Here is a 25,554-nt window from a genome sequence, read left to right on the forward strand (position 1 = left end):
TGTCTCTGTTGCTGTATGTATTGTTTTAAATTTAGACCAGCTGGGAAGCTATTCTTTTATTAGGCTTTAAAATACAGCAGTCATTTTTGCTAAGCAAATGTGCATGGACTATGAACATCCTTTAAAATTGGAGATAAAAACATAATCTAAAGACATTTCTGCACTGATCGCCTGTTTATTTGCAATATTGAATTACATGGTCCCTGGAGAGACCAGGACAAGTTGCCAGCTCTTGACAATAAGTGAAGAAACTATGGGTCATGTAAGGCTCAAATCAGCCTTTAGTATTGGCTAGTCAATATATCTGCTTCAGGAAAAGTGGAGCAATATGAGACTGAAATGAAGTAGTGACGAGCCACACTCTGTATAACTACCCTTTAATTATCTTTGCATACAGGAATCAGTTATGAGTAAATTTGGTTATTTCTATGACTATTTTTTCTCGATTTCCTAGCAAAATTTCTTTGAAAAATATGAATGTAGGCTTTAGCTGAAATAAAGGGAAAATAATTCTTCTACACATATGCTGTTGTACTGAGCAAGTTTGTTCCTGTAGTCTAGATGTTGTGGTATCAGGGATCATCCCACTTGGACAATAAGGGTAATGCAAAGAAGTCTTCCTCATCCCTTCCCACCTGGGGCTTTTCTTTTCAAGCTCCTACTTGTTTGTGCTCTTAAAGAACTGAGTATTGGCCAGGCCAAGGGCTCACACCTAAAGTCCCAGCTACTCAGGAAGCTGAGGAGGGAGGATTGCTTGAGCCCAGGACTTCAAGGTTACAGCGAGCTATGATCTCACCACTGTACTCCAGTCTGGGTGACAGAGTGAGACCCTGCCTCTAAAAAGAAAAACTAATTTTTGTAATTTGGGTATCTTTTTACATACTTTTAAATACCAAGTTTTTCAAAAACAAAAGAAGTATAATTTTTCCTGGAGATATATGTGTATATATCTACTCAAAATTACCAGTGGAAATTTGATTTGCTACTAATTAACCACTGATACCTACAATGTCTTCCTTAAATAGGAATATAATATTTGATTCTCTTAAAAACAGAAAGCTTTGTTAATGATCTTATGCTAAGGAAAATTAAAAAGAATAAAACTTGATTTTGCTTCTCTAGCCATGTGTATCCTTGTTCCTTGCCTTTCCATATTGTTAACATCCCTTAAGAAACAGTACCAAGGAGATAAGATATAAAGATTAAATTTTTTTCATTGAATCTAGAAGGAAAAAAAAGAATGCACTGTATATTTTAGACTATTAAAATGTGCTGTTCCTTATAAACGAATAAATTGAAAGGTATGCTGTTTTTCTTTTAAGTACATTTTAACTTTTCTAGGTATTGAACAGAGAGTTAAAAGTTTTAATGTTGGTCGTGGACGTGGCTTGCCGAAGAAAATCAAACGAAAAGAACGTGGGGGAAGAACCAATAAAGGGCCTAATGTGTTTTCAGTGTCGGATGACTTTCAAGAGGTACTAAGAATTTATGTATAAGGAGGGGAGGAGCTTTTTCATCTTTTAATTTATTTGATGGCAAAGAAAGCATTGTGATTTTAATGATACTTCTCTAGTAAATGAAAAATTACCAGCTCAGATAAAATGAATATCAATAACCTCCAAAAAATAGTTGTTAATTAGTTGTGAAACTAATTTACAGATTTTGGTGACTTTGAAATAAAATTATTATGTTTGAAAGAACCTCAAAATAAAATTGATAAGTTTAAAAGCAAAAATATATCCTCTATTAGTCTTCTTTTGTGCTTTTCTTTCCTAGGAATCATCTTCCCCAGATGTAATTGGCAATGAAATGCTAATAGCTCAATATGTAGGGGGGACAAGAAGGGAGGCAGTGGTAAATTAACTTCCTTTTTAGAGTTGAAAAGATTGAAAGAGAAGAAAGGGGGATATAAATGGTTGGAAAGGTGAACTTATGTATGTTACATGTGGTAGATATTCAATAAATATATGTCAAATTGAGTTGAACTCTGAACATGAACTTTTAACCTTGTAGTGACTCCCTGGATTACAGTGGTCCAATTCCTGTATTCTACTACTGTTCTAGTAAGATTTGATTGAATTATAGAGGCAATAGGGGGTCATTAAAAGCTGCAGCTTTGGCTGGGCACAGTGGCTCATGCCTGTAATCCCAGCACTTTGGGAGGCCAAGTCGGGCAGATCCTGAGGTCAGGAGTTCAAGACCAGCCTGGCCAACATGGAGAAACCCCGTCTCTACAAAAATACAAAAATTTGTCGGATGTGGTGGTGCACGTCTGTAGTCCCAGCTACTTGGGAGGCTGAGGCAGAAGAGTCACTTGAACCCAGGAGGCAGAGGTTGCAGTGAGCCGAGATGGCTCCACTACACTCCAGCCTGGGTGACAGAGCAAGACTCCATCTCAAAAAAAAGCTGCAACTTTGTGTGAGAGCTGAGAGGGATAGCTGTATACTATAATTTGAAAATGCTTGGTTTTCTGATCTCTCAGTTTAAAGATAATGGGCAGAGATTTCTTAATATGCACTCCTTAGTATACTGTTTCAGGAGATGTTAACAGGTGTGACCTAAAAAAAGAAGTTCAGACCCAAATAAATTTGCGAAACCCAGCACATGCCATCTGCTTTTGGAGATTCTCAGTTGACATTAATGTAGTAAAGCTTCTGAGCAGCTTAGGGAAAAAGCAGCTTATTTTGTTCAACCCATCATTTACTCAACTACAAACTATTTTTTTCCCTACACACCTACTAACATTCACTGAGCCACTCACTGTTCCATGGAACAGCAGCTTTGGAATTACTATGGTTATTATTTTAGAATTTTGGGGTGACTAAAAACCTGCCTGTCATCTTCTTAGACACCAGTAGACCTTTAGAATATGCTGATTTCCCTAACCCAAACTAATGCAAATGCTTTCTAAGTAAGCCTGCTCCTATACCCAGTTCTTACACTCTATACATTTAAGCAAAATTAGCTTCCAGGAAAGTGTGACTTTGAGCAAGTTATACCTGTCTCTTTGCCTCAGTTTGCTTAATCTGCAAAATGAGGGTATAGTATTAAGTTAACTCTAAGGGCCCCATCAAGCACAACATTTTAGATGTCTATAGATCTGGGCTATACCTAAAAGATAATCGTGTAACAGAAAAATCAAGATAAAAATACATTATCAATCATGTCAGTTTATTGGCCATCATGAGAGACATTTCTTATGATTCCAGAAACAAGTGGGAGTGTGCCAGAGCCCAAGGAAGCAGTTCATGTTCAGGAATGGTCTGCAGGTGGCCCATCCAGAATAGGGTGAACATGCAGGCCACAGCAGAGTGGCCAAGATAGATCCGTCTCTGTCCTAGGCCTTTCAGAGACTATGAGAGTCTCCAAAGCCAAAGAATTCAGGGGTACCTTCAGATTCATCATAATTTTTTTGAAAAATTAAGAGTAGTCATGAAGAAGCAAACTTTCACTGAATTTTAAAGGCTTCTTCATTTTATTGGCCATAATACTCTTAAATTGTTTTAGTGTTTACTGTACCTATTACATTTTTTGTAATAAATATTATTTTCCTGGTAGATCCTTACATTTCCTCTACCTGATATATATTAATATTTTATGCTCTTGTCTCTTCTATCAATATATCTTCTAAAGTAAGTAAGTTTTAAAATGACCAAGTACAGTAGGTAGCATGGTTTTTTTTCTCCCTCCGTCTCTCTCTCTTTCTCTCCTCCTTTCTTGTATTGTTTTTTCATTCTCAGTACTGTCTTGTAATGCAAAGAATATAGGAGGAGTTGCAAGGCACAATTCCTGAGTTCTGTCAGTCTGCTAACTCGCCATATCTTCTAGGCACTTAATTTTGCCCTAAAAATTTATTTGTTAAAGTTGGTTTAGATTTTCTATAGTACCTTGATTATAGTCAGGTTTCCCATAGCTGTGGACACTGAGATACTTTCTACTCATTTAAGTGGAACTAAACTAAAAAACAAAACAAAACACTTCCTCACCACAATCCTCTATTAAAACAATGAAACATTATTTGGAAGTAATGTATACAGAAGGAGTAAGTTATTAATGAAACGTTAAGTACAACTTGCTGCATTTTTCAGGGTGTGTTTGTGTGTGTGTGTGTGTGTGTGTGTGTGTGTGATTACCTAATTTTTTTACTTTTAATTTCAGAGTTATATTCCTCAGGTTGCTCATTGATTTTTGCATAATTTACTTTCTTTGGCTGTTTATTTTATAACAGCCACGATTCTTTGTACAGAATGCCTATGTGAGCTGGTCATTTATATCTGCTTATTCTAAACGAATCTGTAAACATAAAAATGTTTGTGAATCAAATTTATATAGATTTGAGACACTTTAACTGAATCTGTCAGAGTATATTATAAGCAATTTCATTGTGTTTTCCTGGGGTAAATTAGGTATGTTTATATTTTTAAAACGAATCCCTAGGATTATCTGTTTACTTGGTATTCTTGTACCTTTTTTTAGAATTCTTACAGTAAAATGTGATTTCAGCTGTGAGTGCTGGGGATCAGATTTCAATTTAGACATCTATTGCCTCAGTGTTAGCTGTGAGGCAATTTCTTGTTTTCAGTAGATTGAACTTTATGCTCTATCTTTTAGCAAATTAAGAGAAAAGGGAAAACAGAAATCAAATCAGAAGAGTAAATAGTCATTGAACTCCTATGATGTACAGGGCACAGTGCATGCCAGGTGCTTGAAAAATAATGTTGTTTTTTAGAGTTGATGAATGTAACTCATTACATTTAGCATGGCTAAGCATCATATTCTGCCTTGTTACTCAATCTTATACTTAAAGCAGAAGTTGAATAGGGGACTCAGGAGAAGTAAGGAAAACAAGTAGGGCTATAAGATTTCTTTTCTTTTAATTTTCTTAAGTTTTTTTCTTAACTTTTTATATTTAAAAGTTAAAGGTAATACACGCCACCTGTTTGTTTGCCCTTGTTTTCCCCTAAAGAAAGTACAAAATAACCACACACATAAAATCTCTAATCCTGCCATCCAGAGACATACACTGTAAAATATGGGGGTACCTTCTTTTTGTCTTTTTTCCTTTGCCTTTATTTATTATTGTAGAATTGGGATCAATTTTTTACTTCATAAAATATTGTAAACTTTTTTTTTGTTGTTTGTTTGTTTGTTTGTTTGAGACACTCTCACTCTGTTGGCCAGGCAGGAATGCAGTGGCGTGATCTTGGCACTCACTGCAGGCTCCACCTCCCAGGTTCAAGCGATTCTCGTGCCTCAGCCTCCCAAGTAGCTGAGATTACAGAGGCGTGTGCCACCACACCTGGCTAATTTTTTGTATTTTTAGTAGAAACAGGGTTTCACTATGTTGGCCAGGCTGGTCTCAAACTCCTGGCCTCAAGTGATCCCAAAGTGCTGGGATTACAGGCATAAGCCACCGTGCCTGATCTGTAAACATTTTTTATGATCCAAAGTTGTTGATTTTTTAATGACTGCATAATATTCTACCACGTAAATGTATCATAATATATTTGACCAGTCTTCTAGTTTTAAATGTGTAGAGTGTTTCTCGTTTTTCTGTTTGTTTTACTATGTCAGTATTTTATATGAATAGATCTTTGTGTGTCTCCCTGATAATTCTTTCAAAATAATCCCAAAAAGTACAAGTTGTATGTCAAACAATATGGATATTTTAAAGTCTTTTATAACATACCTATCAGTAATATGAGTGCATATTTTATTGTCTTTGCCCAAATTGAGAATTGTGAATTTTTAAGCTTTTTATAATTTTATTTAAAAATAGTTATTCATCTTCATTAAAGTAGAAAGAAATAGGCTTTTTTTTGCGATCACTAGTAGCATAAGTAGATTACTAGACACATATCTCTCTCCAAATAAATGAATAGCATCGGAATGTTCAATCTTGATCACTTTTCATAGTCAATTTATACTTTTTTCCAGATCAACTTAATCATACATTTTGATAGCTATTAATATTTCATATGCTGCATTCAAATGAAATTTTTTTCTTGCAGTATAATAAACCAGGGAAAAAATGGAAGATTATGACTCAGGAATTTATTAATCAGCATACAGTGGAACACAAAGGAAAACAAATCTGTAAATACTTCCTGGAAGGGAGATGTATTAAGGTAAATTTATAGAGGTATCATAAGTCATTTTAACTTCCAAAATAATCTTTAAAATTGAAGTCTTTTGGGGGATGGTTAATTTTTTTCTCTTCTCATGTAGTTGTAATAAAACTGGGTCCTTAAAATGTATCTTGCATGGAAATACCGTACATTAGAGCTCATTTAATTATGTTCTGGGACAATAACATAATTTGTTGAAATCGGATTTGTTTAAAAGACACATAATGCTACGTGGCAAGTACTGTTCAAAGTACAACTAATATTAAATGATTTAATCCTACAGTGACCCTACAAAGTAGTTAATGTTATTATCCCCATTTTATTCATGGCACCAAGAGGTTAAGTAAGTTCCCGTGGTAGCTCAGCAAGAAATGATGAGTGCTGGTTGCCAATTCAGGCAGTATCCTGTGAGGTCTTGCTCACTGTGCTGCCTCAATGCGTGTAGCTACATCCACTGTCTTGGGCAGGAATTCTAAGGGGTCATTTGAGTTATTATTTGTTCATTATTAAAAACTGAAGATAATGACCATAATTTTACCATGAGACACCATGTAGAAAATTCAGCTGTTGTTTGTTTGTTTCTCTTTGTTTCTTTTTTCTTTCTTTTTTTTTTTTTTTTGTGAATAGGGAGATCAGTGTAAATTTGATCATGATGCAGAGTTGGAGAAAAGAAAAGAGATCTGCAAATTTTATTTACAAGGATATTGTACCAAAGGAGAGAACTGCATTTATATGCATAATATCCTTTATTTAAAATGTATGTTAAATAAAATGCTGGGGTTTTAAAGCATCATTGAGGTTTTAAAAAATAATAAATACACCCTAGAAAGCCTAGTTTGGTTTTAAATTTAAAACAACACATTACATAAACCCAATCTAGTCAAACTTTGTACTTCAAAAGAGCAAACTGACTTTTATTCTTTCGGGAAATGAGATAACTGCCCTTTGGAAAAAATTCTGTGAAGGGAAGTTACTTTAATATAATCAGCTTAAAGTATTTCAAGAGATTGTGCTTCCTGAAGGAGTAGTTGGCAAAGTACTTATTTTATTCCATAATTATTTTACTTAAGTTCAGGAGTAATAAATTATCATTGTGAAAATTATAAAAGTCTTACCAAATCTTACCACTCAATGATAGATGCTGTATATTCTTCCCCACTCCCCCTTGGGAAATATATACATTTAAATTGTATTCCTGCTCCTACCCAAATTGGAATTTCACTATATATAGTGTTCTGGTCCTTTAAAAAAATGTATTCTGCAATTTTTCCATGTTAATTTTCCCCCAAATATCTATCAGGTTGCTCACTACCACTTATGACTGATGAAGCTTTCCCCCACGGAGTTGAAACTCTATCATGGATAAAATGTTTATATATATGGATTTTTTTTCTGGACTTCGTGTTTGGCTCCATGGATTTGTTCACCCTCATGTCTGTCTTGCTTTGTTGTGATTATTTCTACCACAACAGCCACGGTAATATTTGGTAGATTCTGATGTTTAGTTTTCCAGATAAATTTAAATTCTGTTGTCGTGTTTAAAAAATGTGAAAAAAAGAAAGTGAATAAAATGAAAAATGCCTGTTATCATAGATCAAAATGTCAAAAAATGGAACCATGCAATTACCAGAGGAATACATGATGAGTTGGAACAGAAAAATTTCCTGTGTCTCAAAATCCAGAAGCAAAAAGGGAACAGATTGAAATTTTGACTCCATGAAAAAGCTTGCATTTGCAAAACAAATACATATAACATGAGCTAAATAATAAAGTGAGAAAGATTATGTGTAATTTATATCACTTACGAAGAGGTCATACCCTTAATATATATGAGTTTCTAAACATTGAGAAGAAAAATGAGGGAAGAGATACAGATAATTCACAGAAAGAGAAATGCAAATGGTCCCAAAACATATAGAAAGATGTTCAGTCTTGTTGCTAATAAGGGGAATGTAATTTAAGCTGCACTGAGATAACATTTGCAGCTGTGTCACATTTGCAAAAATAAAAAAATCGTGACAGCAAAGTTTGTTAGCAAGGATGTGAGAAAACCTTGATGCTGGCAGTGTCAAAATGGTGCATTCCTATGGAGGAGAGCTTGGTAAATGCAATATGCATTTACCTTTTGACCCAGCAATCCCACATTTTGCAGTTTCTTCGCAATAGACCTGGGCAGTGATTACTGATGGCTGCTAAAATCATGAGGTGAAAAGTTAATTAGGAACTTTACAATTGATAGATGGAGCTGACAACACCTGAAAGGACTGATCAGTCTTAACATTACTAAAAAGAAACAACCAGATATTAAATGCCTTTTGATATGATACAGTAGAGAGTATTTGAATACCATCTATGACGAATATTAAAATTAACAAATGATACAAAAGTAAAAGGGAAAGGGGAACTTCTAGAAATCAATAAAAGTAACTTGGGAGATATATTAACTAGATACAATTTGTGGATCATCTTTATGTCCTGATCTGAAGAAAGGAATTATAAAAACATACTTTTTTAAAAGTCTGGAAACTGTGTATATTGACTGGTTACTAGTTGAAATTAACACATTAATTTTGCCAGGTTGGTAATGAAGTCGTGATTGGTAAGAAAAAGTATTCCTGGCCAGGCATGGTAGGTCACACCTATAATCCTAACACTGAAATGCTGGGGTGCGAGGATTGATTGAGGCCAGGAGTTGGAGACCAGCCTGGGTAACATAGTGAGACACCTCCCCCACTCCCATAACTAATTTAAAGAGGAAAGTGGCCGGGCACAGTGGCTCATGCCTGTAATCCCAGCACTTTCGGAGGCCAAGGCGGGTGGATCACCTGAGGCGAGGAGTTCAAGACCAACCTGGCCAACATGGTGAAACGCCATCTCTACTAAAAATACACAAATTAGTTGGGCATGCTAGCACGTGCCTGTAATCCCAGCTACGTAGGAGGCTGAGGCAGGAGAATCGCTTGAACCTGGGAGGCGGAGGTTGCAGTGAGCCAAGATGGTGCCACTGCACTCCAGCCTGAGCAACAGAGCAAGACTCCGTCTCAAAAAAAAAAAAAAAAAAAGGAAAGAAACAATAGAAACAATAGTCCTTATCTGTTGAGAATAGGTATGGAAATATTTACAACAAATGATGAAAGTTGTTGAACCTATGAGGTCAACATGAGGGACTTCATTTTATTATTCTCTCTACTTTGGTATGGTTAATGACCTTCAAACAAACTTAGAAAAAAAATCCTAAGTAATGTCATCCTACAGAGAACCATACTTGCAGTATGGCATAAAGCCTTTCAGACTTCTTTTCTGTGCTGGTATGTATGTATGAATGGACGTGTATATGTTTATACACATAATTTTTTATTTTTGTGAGACGGAGTTTCACTTTTGTTGCCCAGGCTGGAGTCCAATGGCGCGTTCTCCGCTCACTACAACCTCTGCCTCCCGGGTTCAAGTAATTCTCCTGCCTCAGCCGCCTGAGTAGCTGGGATTACAGGCATGCACCACCATGCCTGGCTAATTTTTGTGTTTTTAGTAGAGACGTGGTTTCTCCATGTTGATCAGGCTGATCTCAATCTCCCGACCTCAGGTGATCCGCCTGCCTTGGCCTCCCAAAGTGCTGGGATTATAGGCGTGAGCCACCGGGCCCAGCCTATACACATAATTTTTTACAAAAATGAAATCTATAATGATTGTGAATATTGTATTTTTAAATTTAACATTTACGTTAATATGGACTGTATTTTAATACACAGTGTGTTATAAGGACCTTTTTTTTCCAGATGATTAACTCATTGTCTCATCTTTACTGATTTAAAATGGCATCTTTACCAGACCCTAAATTCTCATTTGTACACAATTCTGCTTCCATACTACTCTTATCTATTGTGGTATTTGATTATTCACCTCTGTAAGAGTATGTTTGATATTTGGTAAGGCAAATACTCCTTCCTTTTTAAAAAAAATGTTGTAATATTCTCAGGTCAGAAGTGATTTGGCACATAATAAAAACAAATAAAATGTAATGAATTTGTCCTATTCAAGAAAAATAAATTTTTTCAGATTTGACATATTTCTTTAGAAAACAAATACTTTATTCTGTTTATGAAAGCTTTCCATCTATTCTTATGGGGTTTTTGTTACAGTCATGCTGTTTGTAAATAATAATAATTTTACTTCATTTACAACATTTATACCTCTTATTTAATTTTAATTGTATTGGCCACATTTCCAGAAGAATGTTAAATAATAGTGATTGTGGCAGACATAAACATGTTTTAATGATAGTGCCTTTTTGTTTTAGCTTGTGGCTGCAGTTTTAAAGTAAGTTTTAAAAAATTAATTAAGAAAGTCTATTTTTATTTTACTAAGAGGATTTTTTTAAACCTAAAAAAGAAATCTAAAAAAGATTTTGAATTTTATCAGTTGCCTTTTGCATCCGCCAAAATGATCATATAATTTTTTTCTTGACCTTATCAGTGTTTACAATAATAAATTTCCTAAAACCATCCAGCTATTCCCTGAACACACATCACCTGAGAGTGGTATATTTTCCACTATGCTTCTAGATTTAATGTTTTCTTTATAAGTTTGTCTCCAAAATCTTAAGATTAGTCTGTAGTTGATTATTGGGGATATTTGCCTTTAACATGACATATTAAGCCTCTTAATTTTCTTTATAAATATAAGCTCTTGCTACAAAATTTATATAATATTTTATTTTATTGTGAAAAGTAGCAGAGCTTATGTAATTAAAATATAGTGTTTGCTATAATAGTGATAAATGTTTTTTTCCTTTAAAAAGTGGCTTTCTAGTTTTAATAGAGAGAAAAGCTGTTTGAATGTTTTTGTATAATTAAAATATCTAACCTTAATAGAATTAAAAATAAGCTGATGTGATTATAGTAAATTCAGTATAATATATAATAATACAGCCTTATTGATTCAGCACAGTTATGGTTTTGTGTGTGTGTGTGTGTTAAGAACACTTAGCATGAGTTCTACTCCCTTAACAAAATTTTAAGTATACAATACAGTATTGTTGACTATAGGTACAATGTTATATAGCAGATCTCTAGAAGTTAACTATCTTGTCTAACAGTTGTAGGTTTTGGTTTAAAAAAAAATTAGACCTTGATTTTACTTGGTCTTTTCCTTAATATTTTTATTTACATGAATTTCCATGCAAGTTCTATCATAGTGGAGCAAAATGTTACCAGGGAGACAACTGTAAATTTTCCCATGATGATCTAACTAAAGAAACAAAGAAACTTTTGGACAAAGTGAGTAATACTTTTGTACCTTGATTATGTCTCTCCACAAATACATTTGACTTGAATCATATTTTATAAGTGATATTTTATGAAACTGCTGAGAAATTGAAAGTTTACTATTTTATATTTTATTCTATTTGAGCAATATTCTTTACCTTTTTGAACCTCATTCTGTTTATAAAAAATGAGGAGTTAGCTATCTCCAAACCATTTCAACTGTTTTTTTTCTTTCTTTGTCCCTTCCCTCCTTCCCGTCTTCCCTCCTTCCCGTCTTCCCTCCTTCCCTCCTTCCCTCCTTTTCTCCTTCTTTCCTTCCTTCCTCCCTCCCTCCCTCTCTCTTGCTTGCTTGCTTGCTTGCTTGCTTGCTTTTTCTTTCTTATTTCTCTCTCTCTGTCTCTTTTCTTTTCTTTTTTTTTGGCAAGGTCTTGCTGTGTTGCCCAGGCTGGGTGTAGTGGCGCGATCTTGGCTCAGCTTACTGCAACCTCCACACCCTGCTCCTTGCCAACCCCCTGCCCTGCACCGCCCCCCGCCCCCTGCCCCGCCCCTGGGGTCATCCTCCCACCTCAGCCTTCTGAGGTGGGCACTACCATGCCCAGCTAATTTTTGCATTTTTTGTAGAGACAGGGGTTTCTCCGTGTTGCTCGGGCTGGTCTCTTGGGCTCAAGCGATCCAGCTGCCTTGGCCTTCCAAAGTGTCGAGATTATAGGCATGAGCCACTGCGACCAGCCCATTTCAACTTTAATATTATTTTTCTGCTAACCAAACTTAAGTCTTCTAGTTTTAAATGTGAGGAAAAGACTCGCTTTGAAATAGTAATCTTTGCCAATTATTTTTAGGTGTTGAATACTGATGAAGAACTCATAAATGAAGATGAAAGAGAATTAGAGGAACTTAGAAAGCGTGGCATAACTCCTCTTCCCAAACCACCTCCAGGGGTTGGGCTTCTGCCAACCCCTCCAGAGCATTTTCCCTTTTCTGATCCTGAAGACGATTTTCAGACAGATTTCTCTGATGATTTTAGGAAAATTCCATCTCTTTTTGAAATAGTTGTAAAACCTACTGTGGATTTAGCGCATAAAATTGGGAGGAAGTAAGTGAAAAACTTTCAAAATGACATCAGATTTTTTTTTCTGAAAATTATTAAGAAACTAAGTCATACTCCAAGCTAATCATGTAATTAAATGTGGTTAGAGATAGCACATATCTGGCATGCATGCAGATGGTTGCTTCCACCTTTGTTTTCTGTTCCCACTTGCTGCTTGCCATCAGTGCTTTCCCATATGGAATCCTTATACAGCTTCTGAAACCTGTCAGCGTAGTAATCCTGAAGGACCCTGCCTGGTGGGTGGATTTGGCATTTTCACTTGATTATGAGGCTGCATTGTCATTGATAATGCCTGCAGATTGTGGGAAATAGGTCTCCACATATTTGATTATTTTTGAAGAGCAATTCCTTAGGCTATTGGCGGAAAACCTCTGGATCCAGATTTTCATTTTCTAACACCACCATTCCAGCCCTGCTGCCAGTCCCCCAGCGTCTGTGCACCTGGGCCCTAGCATTCGTTTAGTCCTGACAACTCAGGAAAGCAAGGAGGTCTCAGCCAATGAGGAACAAGAAATCTATAGCAAATATCACAATTCATTTGAACCATTAAAAGTATTTCTACTAATGTCAACAAGATAAGTATGTCCACTATTTTGGTAATATTATATATTGTATCCTGGTCAATGAAATAAGAGAAATAAAAGTTATAAAGATTAGAAGTGGAGTGGCAGCCTAATTATTTGGGAAGTTTCCCTCAACCCAAAGGAATCAACAGACAAAACTATTGGAAATAATAATTAAATTAGCAAGATGTCAAGAAAGAAGAGCAACATTCAAAAACTGAAGGTCTTTTTATATGCCAGCAATAACCAATTACAAATTGTTACAAAAAGTTGGATGTTTATATAGTGGATTCTAATTTTATTGTAAAAGGTTATATATGCCTGAAAAAGGGGACTAGTAGGAGAGAACCAATAAAAATTTTATCTCTGGGTAGTGGGATTAGGGGTGATTCTTATTTATCTTTGTACTTTTCTGTGTTTTTCAAAACAGTAAGTTTTAGAACAGCTAACAGTAAGCAGCAAGTGGGCTAAAATGAAAGCATGAGGTTTATTTCGTGTTTCTACCTATCGACGATATGGAACAAATTGCTTCTTAAACACACAGTATTCTATTCTGATGTAAAAAAAGTACTTAACCAATATCTGTTTAGAAGTGTTAACATTCTTGTTTGTTTCTTTTTCTTCAAACTAAGAAATATTATTATTTCTGTCTACAGGCCACCAGCATTTTATAACAGTGCCTCACCACCAGGACCACAATTTCAGGGAAGCAGTCCACACCCTCAACATATCTATAGTTCTGGATCAAGTCCAGGTCCTGGACCTAACATGTCTCAGGGACACAGTAGTCCTGTGATGCACCCAGGCTCCCCTGGACATCACCCATGTGCAGGACCTCCTGGTCTACCAGTGCCACAGAGCCCACCTTTACCACCTGGTCCACCTGAAATTGTAGGTCCTCAAAATCAAGCTGGAGTACTTGTTCAACCAGACACATCTTTGACACCACCAAGTATGGGTGGGGCTTACCACTCCCCAGGCTTTCCAGGACATGTGATGAAAGTACCCAGAGAGAATCACTGTTCTCCAGGTTCATCATACCAGCAAAGTCCTGGTGAAATGCAGCTCAACACCAATTATGAGTCCCTGCAAAACCCAGCTGAGTTTTACGATAATTACTATGCACAGCATTCTGTACATAATTTTCAGCCACCCAATAACTCTGGTGGTAAGTTTACTTTTTGAAATAATTTATTCCTAATTTAAAATACAGTCCTATTTTTCATTAAAAGCATGATAGAAACGTATGTTTTAAGTAAAGCTAAGTAAAATTGATAAGATTGAAACCTTAAAATGTTTTCAGTTTGCCAAACTTCTGAAACAGTAGAATTTTAGATAACTTTTAGAAATATTTTAAATGACATCATTTGATAATCCAGTGTGCCTGTTATGAAAGCTTTCATTTCTTATGACTGGTGAAGTTTTGTGCTCACTCAATGACTGTCTCTCCCCATGTTATACATGTAGATGGGATGTGGCATGGTGAATTTGCCCAGCAGCAGCCTCCTATTGTTCAAGACTCACCTAACCATGGGAGTGGGTCTGATGGCAGCAGCACTAGGACAGGCCATGGCCCTCTGCCTGTACCAGGCCTCCTCCCGGCAGTGCAAAGAGCTCTTTTTGTCAGACTTACTCAGAGATACCAAGAAGATGAAGAACAAACCAGCACCCAGCCTCATAGGGCACCAAGCAAGGAAGAAGGTGTGTCAGAAGTTATTAATAGCATCTACCTATTTGGATGGGTTAAAATTTTTAAATGGCCGAGGCAGGTGAATCACCTGAGGTCAGGAGTTCGAGACCAACCTGGCCAACGTGGTGAAACCCCATCTCTACTAAAAATGCAAAAATTAGCTGGTCGTGTTGGCATGTGCCTGTAGTACCAGCTACTCTGGAGCTTGAGGCAGGAGAATCGCTTCAACCTGGGAGGCAGAGGTTGCAGTGAGGCTAGGCAACAGAGTGAGACTCAGTCTCAAAAAAAAAAAGAATTAAAAATGAGCTCTCACTTCTATTTCCAATGTATTTCATAGCTACTGTCTTGTGGTTGATTGTGGTTTCAGTGCCATTAATTGCATTAATACTTAATTGCAAAAGGTTTGACTTGAAGCAGTGAAAAGATCTGAAGCTAGAGTTCAAGGTTGTGCAGACTTGCAAGTAATTAAGCCTTTTGCTTTTTTTTTCTGAAGAAAATACATAGAACAGGAAAAGGACACCTTTCAGTTTAAGGATTTTGAATTCTAGCCCAACTTCAAAATGATTCAGTTATTAGAGATATTTTTATGTCATAGGCTGTATAATTAAGGATCTGCTATAATAAGAAATATTTTTAAATATAAAAAGATTATATGGAAACTAAGTTTATCTTAGTATTTTTGATACTGGTAAGTATACAACAGTTAGTTAATTCAGTAAAGGATGAGAAAAGTTTAAAGCATCCAGTTCTGTTTATGAATTACAAAACTGATGTTTGGCCACTCTTAAACATGACATTTATGAAAAACTATGTAAAACTATGTAACGCTAGGTAGCTACAAGCTATTATATGAGCATTTAAAATATATATATTTATAATTTTTAAATTATTTTTGTGGGTACGTAGTAGGTATACATATTTATGGAGTACATGAGGTATTTTGATAGAGGCATGCAATGCATAATAATCACATCAGGGTAAATAGAGTATCCACCACCTTAAGCATTTATCCTCTGTGTTACAAACAATCCAGTTATACTCTGTTTTTTTTTAAATGTACAATTAAATTATTACTGACTATAGCCACCCTGTTGTGCTATCAAATACTAGGTCTTATTCATTCTGTTAAACTTTTGGTACCCATTAACCATCCCCACTTCCTCCCTATCTGCCAGCTACCCTTCCCAGTCTCTGGTAACCATCCTTCTACTCTCTATGTCCATGAGTTCAATTGTTTTAATTTTTAGCTCCCACAAATAAGTGAGAACATGAGAAGTTTGTCTTTCTATGCCTGGCTTATTTCACTTAACATAATCACCTCCAGTTCCTTGTTGTTGCAAATGACAGGATCTCATTCTTTTTATGGCTGAATAGTACTCCATTGTGTATATATGCCACATTTTCTTTATCCATTGTCTGTTTTTTGTTTTGTTTTGTTTTTAAGACAGAGTCTCACTCTGTTACCCAGGCTGGAATTCAGTGGCACGATCTCGGCTCACGGCAACCTCTCCCTCCCAGGTTCAAGCAATTCTCGTGCCGCTGCCTCCTGAGTAGCTGGGATTACAGGTGTGCACCACCATGCCCAGCTAATTTTTATATTTTTAGTAGAGATGGGGTTTCACTGTGTTGGCCAGGCCAGTCGCGAACTCCTGACCTCAGGTGATCTGCCTGCCTCGGCCTCCCAAAGTGCTGGGATTACAGGCGTGCGCCACCGTGCCTGGCCATTGTCTGTTGGTGGACACTTAGGTTGCTTCCAAATCTTGGCTGTCGTGAATAATGCCACAGTAAACATGAGAGTACAGATATCTCTTTGATATACTGATTTCCTTTCTTTTGGGTATATACCTAGCAGTGGGATTGCTGGATCAGATGGTAACTTTATTTTTAGTTTTTTGAGGAACTTTCAAACTGTTCTTCATAGTGGTCGTACTAATTTACTTTCCTACCAACGGTGTATGAAGGTTCTCTTTCCTTCACATCCTTGCCTGCATTTGTTATTTCCTGTCTTTGGGATAAGACCCATTGTAACTGGGGTGAGATGGTATCTCACTGTAGTTTTGATTTGCATTTCTCTGATGATGAGTGATGTTGTGCACCTTTTCATATACCTGTGTGCCATTTTTATGTCTTCTTTTGAGAAATGTCTATTCAGATATTTTGCCCATTTTTAAATAGGATTATTGATTTTTTTCCTGTAGAGTTGTTTGAGCTCCTTATATATTCTAGTTATTAATCCCTTCTCAGATAGGTAGTTTGCAGATATTTTCTCCCATTCTTTGGATTGTCTTATCATTTGTTTCCTTCACAATGCAGCCTTTTAACTTGATGTGATCCCATTTGTCCATTTTTGCTTGGTTGCCTGTGCTTGTGAGGTATTACTTAAGAAATCTTTGCCCAGACCAGTGACCTGGAGAGTTTACCCAATGTTTTCTGGTAGCAGTTTCATAGTTTGAGGTCTTAGATTTAAGTATTTAATCCATTTTGATTTGATTTTTGTATATGGTGAGAGATAGGGGTCTAGTTTTACTCTTCTGCATATGGATATCCAGTTTTTCCCAGCACCATTTGTTGAAGAGATTGTTCTTTCCCCAGTGTATGTTTTTAGCACCTTTGTCAAAATCGGTTCACTGTAGATGTATGGGTTTGTTTCTGGGTTCTCTGTTCTGTTCCATTGGTCTGTGTGTCTGTTTTTTGTTAGTTCATTTTTTTGTTTTTGTTTTTGATTTTTCTTGAGATAGGGTCTCACTCTGTTGCGCAGTGGTGCGATCTCGGCTCACCACAACCTCTGCCTCCTGGGTTCATGCCATTCTCCTGCCTCAGCCTCCCAAGTAGCTGGGACTACAGGTGCGCGCCACCATGCCCAGCTAATTTTTTTGTATTTTTAGTAGAGACAGGGTTTTTCCATGTTGGCCAGGTTGGTCTCAAATGCCTGGCCTCAAGTGATCTGCCTGCGTCGGCCTCCCAAAGTGCTGGGATTACAGGTGTGAGCCACTGTGCCCAGCTTATGTGTCTGTTTTTATGGAGGTACCATGCTGTTTTGATTACCATAGCTCTGTAGTATAATTTGACCAAGTAATGTGATTCCTCTAGTTTTGTTCTTTTTGCTCAGGATAGGTTTGGCTATTCTGAGTCCTTTGTGGCTCCATATAAATTTTAGGATAGTTTTTTCTATATCTGTGAAGAACTCTATTGGTATTTTAATTGGAACTGCATTGAATCTGTAGATTGCTTTGGGTAGTATGGACATTTTAACAATATTGATTCTTCCAGTCCATGAACATGGAATATCTTTCCAATTTTTGGTGTCCTTTTCAGTTTCTTGCATCAATGTAAGTGAACATTTTTTGTTACATTTTCAAAGAAGATATTATTAATTCTTCATTTACCTAACATCACAGGAGAATGAAGGATTCCTAATAAGTGAATTTCCTGTACAATTTAAATTATAAACATTTTAATAGCAATCTTTCAGCTAGGCACAGTGGCTTACGCCTGTAATTCCAGCACTTTGGGAGGCCAAGACGGGTAGATCACAAGGTCAAGAGATCAAGACCATCCTGGCCAACATGGTGAAAGCTCGTCTCTCCTAAAAATGCAAAAATTAGCTGGGCATGGTGGTACTTGTCTGTAGTCCCAGCTACTCGGAAGGCTGAGGCAGGAGAATCGCTTGAACCCGGGAGGCGGAGGTTGCAGTGAGCCGAGATCATGCCATTGCACTCCAGCCTGGGTAGCAGAGTGAGACTCTGTCTCAAAAAAAAAAAAAAAAAAAAAGTAATATTTTGATAGTCTTAAAGTTTTATGTTTTCGTGAACAAAGATATTAAAACTTTTAGATAATAGAAAATTTTATTCTATAATGTTATATAATTGGTAATGTTCTATGGGAGTTGTTGGCTCTGATACAGAAATATTTTGAACAGCTAGGTTTACTTGTGTTTGTGTTAATTTTTATGGATTTTAATGCTTTTATGCATTTTATCTCTGCTTTGATAAAAAGCTGCTAATTATCATTTTTTATCTAATATCTGTTTTCCACCAGCCTGTCTCTATTCTTCTACTCTCCCTCTGTTACTATTTTCACTCACATTTAAGAAAGATTTTAAGTATGCTTTATAAATCATAAAATATATATATATAATGCTTATAAAATATATTAATATGGGAATGAAAAGAAAGTAAGGATAGAAGTAACAAATACTATGAGGAGTGAAATTACTGTACAGAAATATTTAAAGTAATTGCAGCAGGTAAAAGTGAATCACAAATCCATCTGTAGATTTCCTTGATGTCAAAGAGAAGAAAAGAGATCTGGTGTGTAGAAGTAGTTTTTTCAGATACTGAGATCTGAGTAAAACTTTTTGCAATTGCGACATACCATATGCTGTTTTAACCCACATTCTACCCTAAATACCAATGCTTGTTTTGTAAGTTTGCTTTGTTCAAACTAACCCTGTAACACTAAAGTTCCTTGTAGTAGGCATGCATTAGTGAGCAGTGAGATGAGGTAAAACTGAGAATATCTAGGATATTCTGCTGATCCAAGATACTCTAGGACGGAGATACATATATGCATATACAGTATATCTATATATCTGTATTCCATATTCTGACTCTTACGTTCTGGCACGAATGTGAACAGTAGATACCTTGTGGCCAATTCAGAGCCAACCTGTGTATATTTTAATGGAGAGGAGGGAGAATCACCCTTCTGAAACATCAGTTTGTAATTCCTTCTGCTAGAGAAAAGACTTATGATAGGTAGGCTTCTTTAGGTAGGCTTCTTAAACTTGTGTCTAATACGCTAGAGTTAAATAGGCTTTAAGGGTAAGATTCAAAGTGTTCTCATAAAGTATGTAAGTTTTAGGATGGTAGGTTTTTTTTTTTTTGAGACGGAGTCTTGCTCTGTCGCCCAGGCTGGAGTGCAGTGGCTCCATCTCAGCTCACTGCAAGCTCCGTCTCCCAGGTTCACGCCATTCTCCTGCCTCAGCCTCCTGAGTAGCTGGGACTACATGTGCCCACCACTGCGCACGGCTAATTTTTTTGTATTTTTAGTGAAGACGGGGTTTCACTGAGTTAGCCAGGATGGTCTCGATCTCCTGACCTCGTGATCCACCCGCCTCGGCCTCCCAAAGTGCTGGAATTACAGGTGTGAGCCACTGTGCCCAGCCAGTTTTGTTATTTTTAAAGTTAATGTTTGAATAGCTAATATAGTCACACAGGTCAAATATCTAAACATATAATAAAGAGTAAATGAAAAGTCTCTACCCCATTCCTCATTTGCTCAGTTTCCATTGCTCCTTAACCATCACTTTCAGTGTTTTGTTTTCTTTTTAGTCCATTGTTAACTTGATAAATTCAGAGCTAGGAAGCTTAAGGAATGCTCGATTTGAAGAGACCTAGCACATTTTAGAATGCTAACAGCATTTTCCTTTCTCCTACAGCACACCACACATACAACACACATATCTGAATTCCCTTTGGCCAGTTGGAAGGAAAGATCCTGCCTTTTCTCTGACTGGAAGGACATTACACATATTCTAGTATCACCCCCGCTTCCTTAATAGAGTATAATGACTGAATCGATAGTTTTCTTACCACATCTTATTTTGTTCCAGTATTGAAATCTGGCATTTTTGTTATGCATTTTCTTGAAGTTAGATTATACTTATTTCAGAAATAGTATGTGTTTTTTTAATATTAATTAACATATAATACATTTATATGTAGCCATATTATAAAGAATAATTTATAATTATAATATTTATAATAAGTTTTTGTCTGCATTTAGATGATACAGTTAACTGGTATTCCAGTAGTGAAGAGGAAGAAGGAAGCAGTGTCAAATCAATACTGAAAACATTACAGAAACAAACAGAAACTTTAAGGAATCAGCAACAACCTTCCACAGAACTCAGCACTCCTACTGATCCAAGACTTGCTAAAGAGAAAAGTAAAGGAAACCAAGTGGTTGACCCTAGGCTTAGGACTATCCCAAGGCAAGACATTAGAAAGCCTTCTGAATCTGCCCCACTGGATCTTAGACTTGCGTGGGATCCCAGGAAATTGAGAGGGAATGGAAGTGGTCACGTAGGCTCTTCTGTTGGAGCAAAGTTTGATTTGCATAATGCAAATGCTGGCACTAATGTCAAACACAAAAGAGGCGATGATGATGATGAAGATACAGAAAGAGAACTGAGAGAAAAAGCTTTCTTAATACCTTTGGATGCCTTACCTGGCATAATGCTCCAGGATCCAAGGTCACAATTGAGACAGTTCAGTCACATTAAAATGGACATTACTCTAACCAAACCCAACTTTGCAAAACACATCGTGTGGGCTCCGGAAGACTTACTTCCAGTACCTTTACCTAAACCTGATCCAGTGTCTTCAATCAATTTACCTCTGCCCCCACTTATAGCTGACCAGAGGCTAAATAGATTATGGAATACAAAAAGTGATCTTCATCAAAACACAGTGTCCATTGATCCAAAATTAGCAGCCAAAGCCAAAATTAATACAACAAACAGAGAAGGTTACCTAGAACAATTTGGAGACTCACACAGTTCAGGAGCTAAATTAGGAGATCCTAGACTACAAAAAAATTTTGATCCTAGGCTTCACAGACTGCCCAATACAGAGTCTCATCAAGTGGTTATGAAGGATTCACATACATCAAAGGGTGCCCCTCACTTAGCCAGATCAAACCCTGGTTCATCACAGCCCTCAGGGGCAGGAACTAGCAATTCTGGTTCCGGGGCTCTGCCTCCATATGCCCCTAAACTCTCTTCCTCAGCTGGCCTTCCACTGGGAACTTCAACTTCAGTTCTTAGTGGTATTAGTTTGTATGACCCTAGGGATCATGGTTCATCATCCACATCAGAGCTAGCAACAGCTTCTTCAGGAGAAAATTCAAAGAACCAGAAAAAAAGTGGTGGCTTAAAAAGTAGTGACAAAAATGAACCTTCTCCTGGAGAAGCTATCCTTCCACAGAAAACCAATCCAAATGTGGAAGTCACTCTTGATGGGCCAGCTGACCCACAGGCAGATGTTCCCAGGAGTTCTGGTAAGGTTCAGGTCCCAGCAGTGCACAGCCTTCCTGTTCAGGCATTAACAGGCTTAATTAGGCCACAGTACAGTGATCCAAGGCAGGCAAGGCAGCCAGGACAGGGGAGCCCAACCCCAGATAATGATCCCGGTAGAGAAACAGATGACAAATCTCTGAAAGAGGTTTTTAAAACTTTTGATCCAACCGCTTCACCATTTTGTTAGCTATTGTGTAATTGAGCAATTCTTTTCACTCTTGTGACTATCTCAGTCCTCTGCTGTTTTGTAACTGGTTTACCTCTATAGTTTATTTATTTTTAAATTATAAACACTTTTCAGCTGCTAGTATCAGAACCACATGAAGTTATAGCCTCTAAAGCCTGTGGTATTTTATATAATATTTTTATAACTTTAAGAGACTGTAGTAATTGACCTAAAAACTTATGTTAGCTTCAGTAAAAGTACTTTTATTGTAAATAAACAATCATGAACTCAACACTCTGCCTGAATATATGCCAGTTGTCTTTCATAATCAATGTTTAGATAAATGATTGCCACTTTTTATATGGTTGTTTAGTTTCAAGCAATATGATGTACATTACTTTTGAGAAACAGTATTTTGACTAGGACCTCTCTATTTGTCAGCACAGAACTGATTAATATGTAATGCTAACTGCTAATTAAAATGTAAAATCAAGTAAAGAAAACATTTTAAAATTACAATTAGCAGAGCAGTTCATGTTTAAGGGCATCACTTTTATTAGTATTGGCAATATTATTTGTGTAAATGAAGCATTTGAATGTCATATCTTTTTAAAGTATTTTATTGTATACTGTATCATAGAAGTTGGAGGTATATAAATAGAACATTTTGCTAAAGTGAAAAATTTCCAAGTTCTCTAGCATAACTTTTTACATTTAATTTTTCATATGAAATAGCAATTAGTTACTGCTGTGTTACATTGTGATGTTTATGTATGTCAATGTTTTTGTCTTTAGCAGCATAATTTATATTGCTTTTTCAAATGATGTAGCTGCATTAATTGTGTTCATCATGACTTTGGTGATTTTTAACAAAATTTTTAAAGACCCAGTGAGAGTCTGTAGTGATTATTACACAGATAATGTTTTAAATGTCTAGGTTCTGTATTTTTTTCTTAAATAGCAAGAAAATACAGATTGCTAGTATAGTCAACAGTATTTGGCTATCAATAAAGAATCTCTTTAAGATCTCACCTGGCTGGCATTCTGTAACAGAGGGGATTACCTGGTGTTTTAAGTATTTAATGTCCTCATAGTGTGGAAATCCCCTAAATTGATTAGAAATTGTATTTTATGAAAAATAACTTGTATTCATTCTTGTGTATTTATTGCAGTATATAAATAATGGCAACTCTATTTGTTTTATACATATATAATTTATAACTGAATCTAAGTATTAGACTGCTACTCATATTTTGAACTGCAGGTGTAGGACAGTGTTTGCTGGTAACAACTCCAATGTGTATTAATAACTTGAAAAGGAGCATTTCACTATATTTGCTGGTAACAACTCCAATGTGTATTAATAACTTGAAAAGGAGCATTTCACTATAAAAGATAATGAAAGGTAATGAAATCAGTCCTTGAATGAAAGCAGTGCCCTTGAGAAGGGATTCTTTTTAAAATATACAGTAAAATATTTCGTGGGAACCTAACACTCACATAGCATATGGTTTATTAATAATGCATATCCTTTCTAATCACTTCTTCAATTCTTTTTGCTGCAGTTCTGTGCTAAAATGGGCTTGTGGTTAAGTGAAAGAGAACTCTACCTAAGAAGTTCATTGTGTTCTAAGTGGAAGGAGAGTTACTGAAGGGAATGTGAATTTTTACTGTTTGTACTTCAGATACATTTGTTGTCTAAAATGGCTCTGGATAACATTTTTGGGTTAAAAAATGTAATTTAAAGCCACCATAGAAAGTATTTTCTGATTTACTGTCCAAATGAACTTTGTTGTTAATTGAGAAGTCAATAAAATGGATTAAACTGACAGAAAAAAACATATATATATCCCAAGGTGTAATTTACTCTTTTGTCAGGATAAAATCAGAAAAATGGCTGATTTTAGTAAATGAAATTTTTAGCAAATCTTTCATTCATGTAGTTTATAATTATTGTCAAGCAATGCTGTTTACATTTTAAGCATCATACAAAAAAGAGAATTTGGCTTGCTAAACATCAAAATAGAATCCAAACTCTTAACAGAATATCTTTTTTACAACTAAAAGAGATATTCCAAGATTTATTAAAAAGTCAGGTTTAAAAGTTATTAATGCAAATTATGTAATGTTCATTTATTCAGTATTCTTGAGTCCCTATTACCTCAATTGGTGTTCTAGAGGCTATTTTACAAGAAAGTTTGAACTTAGTTTCAAATTTGACAATATATTTTATATGAAAATGTTTATGTTTAAAATAATTGTTATTTATTATGCAGCATTTTTATCGTGATAACATTAGTTTATGGGATATTCTGTCATATCCTGTAAACATAGTTTATTTTTCTTCTTTTTTCCCATTTTCTCATACAAATTGAATAAGTAGCCATTTTTCCCCAATGAATACCTCTTCTTTTAGGTCAGTTGGTGTTTTTAGAATCTATGTAATTTGATTTGCATTGTTAGATTGAAAAGTAAGTTACGTTCCTGTTCTTAGAAGCCACACATTTAGAGATAACAGAAAAAACTTGAGTCTTAAGAGTCTGGATAGGCTCATCCATTGAGATGTAACTTAACTATTCATACTGTTTGTGACGGAAATTCTATACCTGTTTACTGTGATGATGAATAGAGTGGATATATCAGGGGGTTGAAATGGAACACACAGAAGATCATGACAATTGAGATTCAGCAACTACATTCTCATATCTTGGTTAAGACCTGATTGTGAACCTTGAAAACAAATCAGATGTTGGAGTGATTTCAAACTCTATTTCAACAATTGGGTCTGTTTCTATATGGACCCTCTATTTCCCAGCTGAATGTTTCAAACCCCCAAATTAGGCTGCAACCAAAAGAGCCTAATTGTGAAATGATGTGCGCTTATGTTTCTGTTTATCCTTTAGCCATGGAACTTTAAAGAGTAGTGTTCCTCCTACTTACTTGAAGCGTGGAAGAAGAGTTGAGTAGTAAATCCTGTGTGAACTTTTAGCTCAGCTACTCTGCTGAATTAATTAGAGAGAGGTAGGAAGGACTTACAAGGGCTGGAAGTTTAAAGAGAATAATATTTTTTGTTCTGAATTGATTTCTGTGTAATTTGTATCAGTATCTAGTTGCTTATCTGTGAAATTGGGTTAATTTTTATTGATCACATTTGATGTAAAGAATGAATTATTTTTGTAAAGTATTTGTAAATATAAAATTGCTTTATAACTTGAATGAACATAATCATTATGCTCCCATTAGGGTGCGTTAAGTTGTACAAATTCCAAAATAACATGATATGGTTTGTATGGTTTAGCAATTTTACGAAGCTTCAGATGACATGCACTGATGACACAACAGTAGAATTTCCTGAGCGGCTGAGTGAATATTAACCCATCAAGTTAGCAATTTCCTTAAATACATGAGTATCAGGAAGATAGGACTTCCCTACTTTAGAGCTATATAGACTTGCGCCTCTTCAAGATCTGACTTCTCTGCATATTTTATACAGGTTGGATATTGATGGAGGGTTAAAAATGCTATGAAGTTCATGGTGCATGGTGTGTTTGTTA

General features: G+C 36.0%; 1 protein-coding gene across 1 annotated transcript in view; it reads left to right on the forward strand.

The window, feature by feature from the left end:
- ZC3H6 (zinc finger CCCH-type containing 6) overlaps nt 1-23,843 on the forward strand; it is a 58,683-nt gene extending 34,840 nt beyond the window's left edge. The window contains exons 5-12 of the mRNA XM_024242802.3: nt 1,342-1,475; nt 6,012-6,128; nt 6,756-6,867; nt 11,295-11,404; nt 12,232-12,485; nt 13,720-14,231; nt 14,531-14,764; nt 20,541-23,843. Coding sequence (XP_024098570.2) covers nt 1,342-1,475; nt 6,012-6,128; nt 6,756-6,867; nt 11,295-11,404; nt 12,232-12,485; nt 13,720-14,231; nt 14,531-14,764; nt 20,541-22,021 — 2,954 coding nt within the window. The 3' untranslated portion in view covers nt 22,022-23,843. The remainder of the gene's footprint in view (nt 1-1,341; nt 1,476-6,011; nt 6,129-6,755; nt 6,868-11,294; nt 11,405-12,231; nt 12,486-13,719; nt 14,232-14,530; nt 14,765-20,540) is intronic.
- Nucleotides 23,844-25,554: the final 1,711 nt, after the last annotated feature.

The sequence above is a fragment of the Pongo abelii genome, chromosome 12 (assembly GCF_028885655.2).
Source record: "Pongo abelii isolate AG06213 chromosome 12, NHGRI_mPonAbe1-v2.0_pri, whole genome shotgun sequence".
Classification (NCBI taxonomy): Eukaryota; Metazoa; Chordata; class Mammalia; order Primates; family Hominidae; genus Pongo; species Pongo abelii.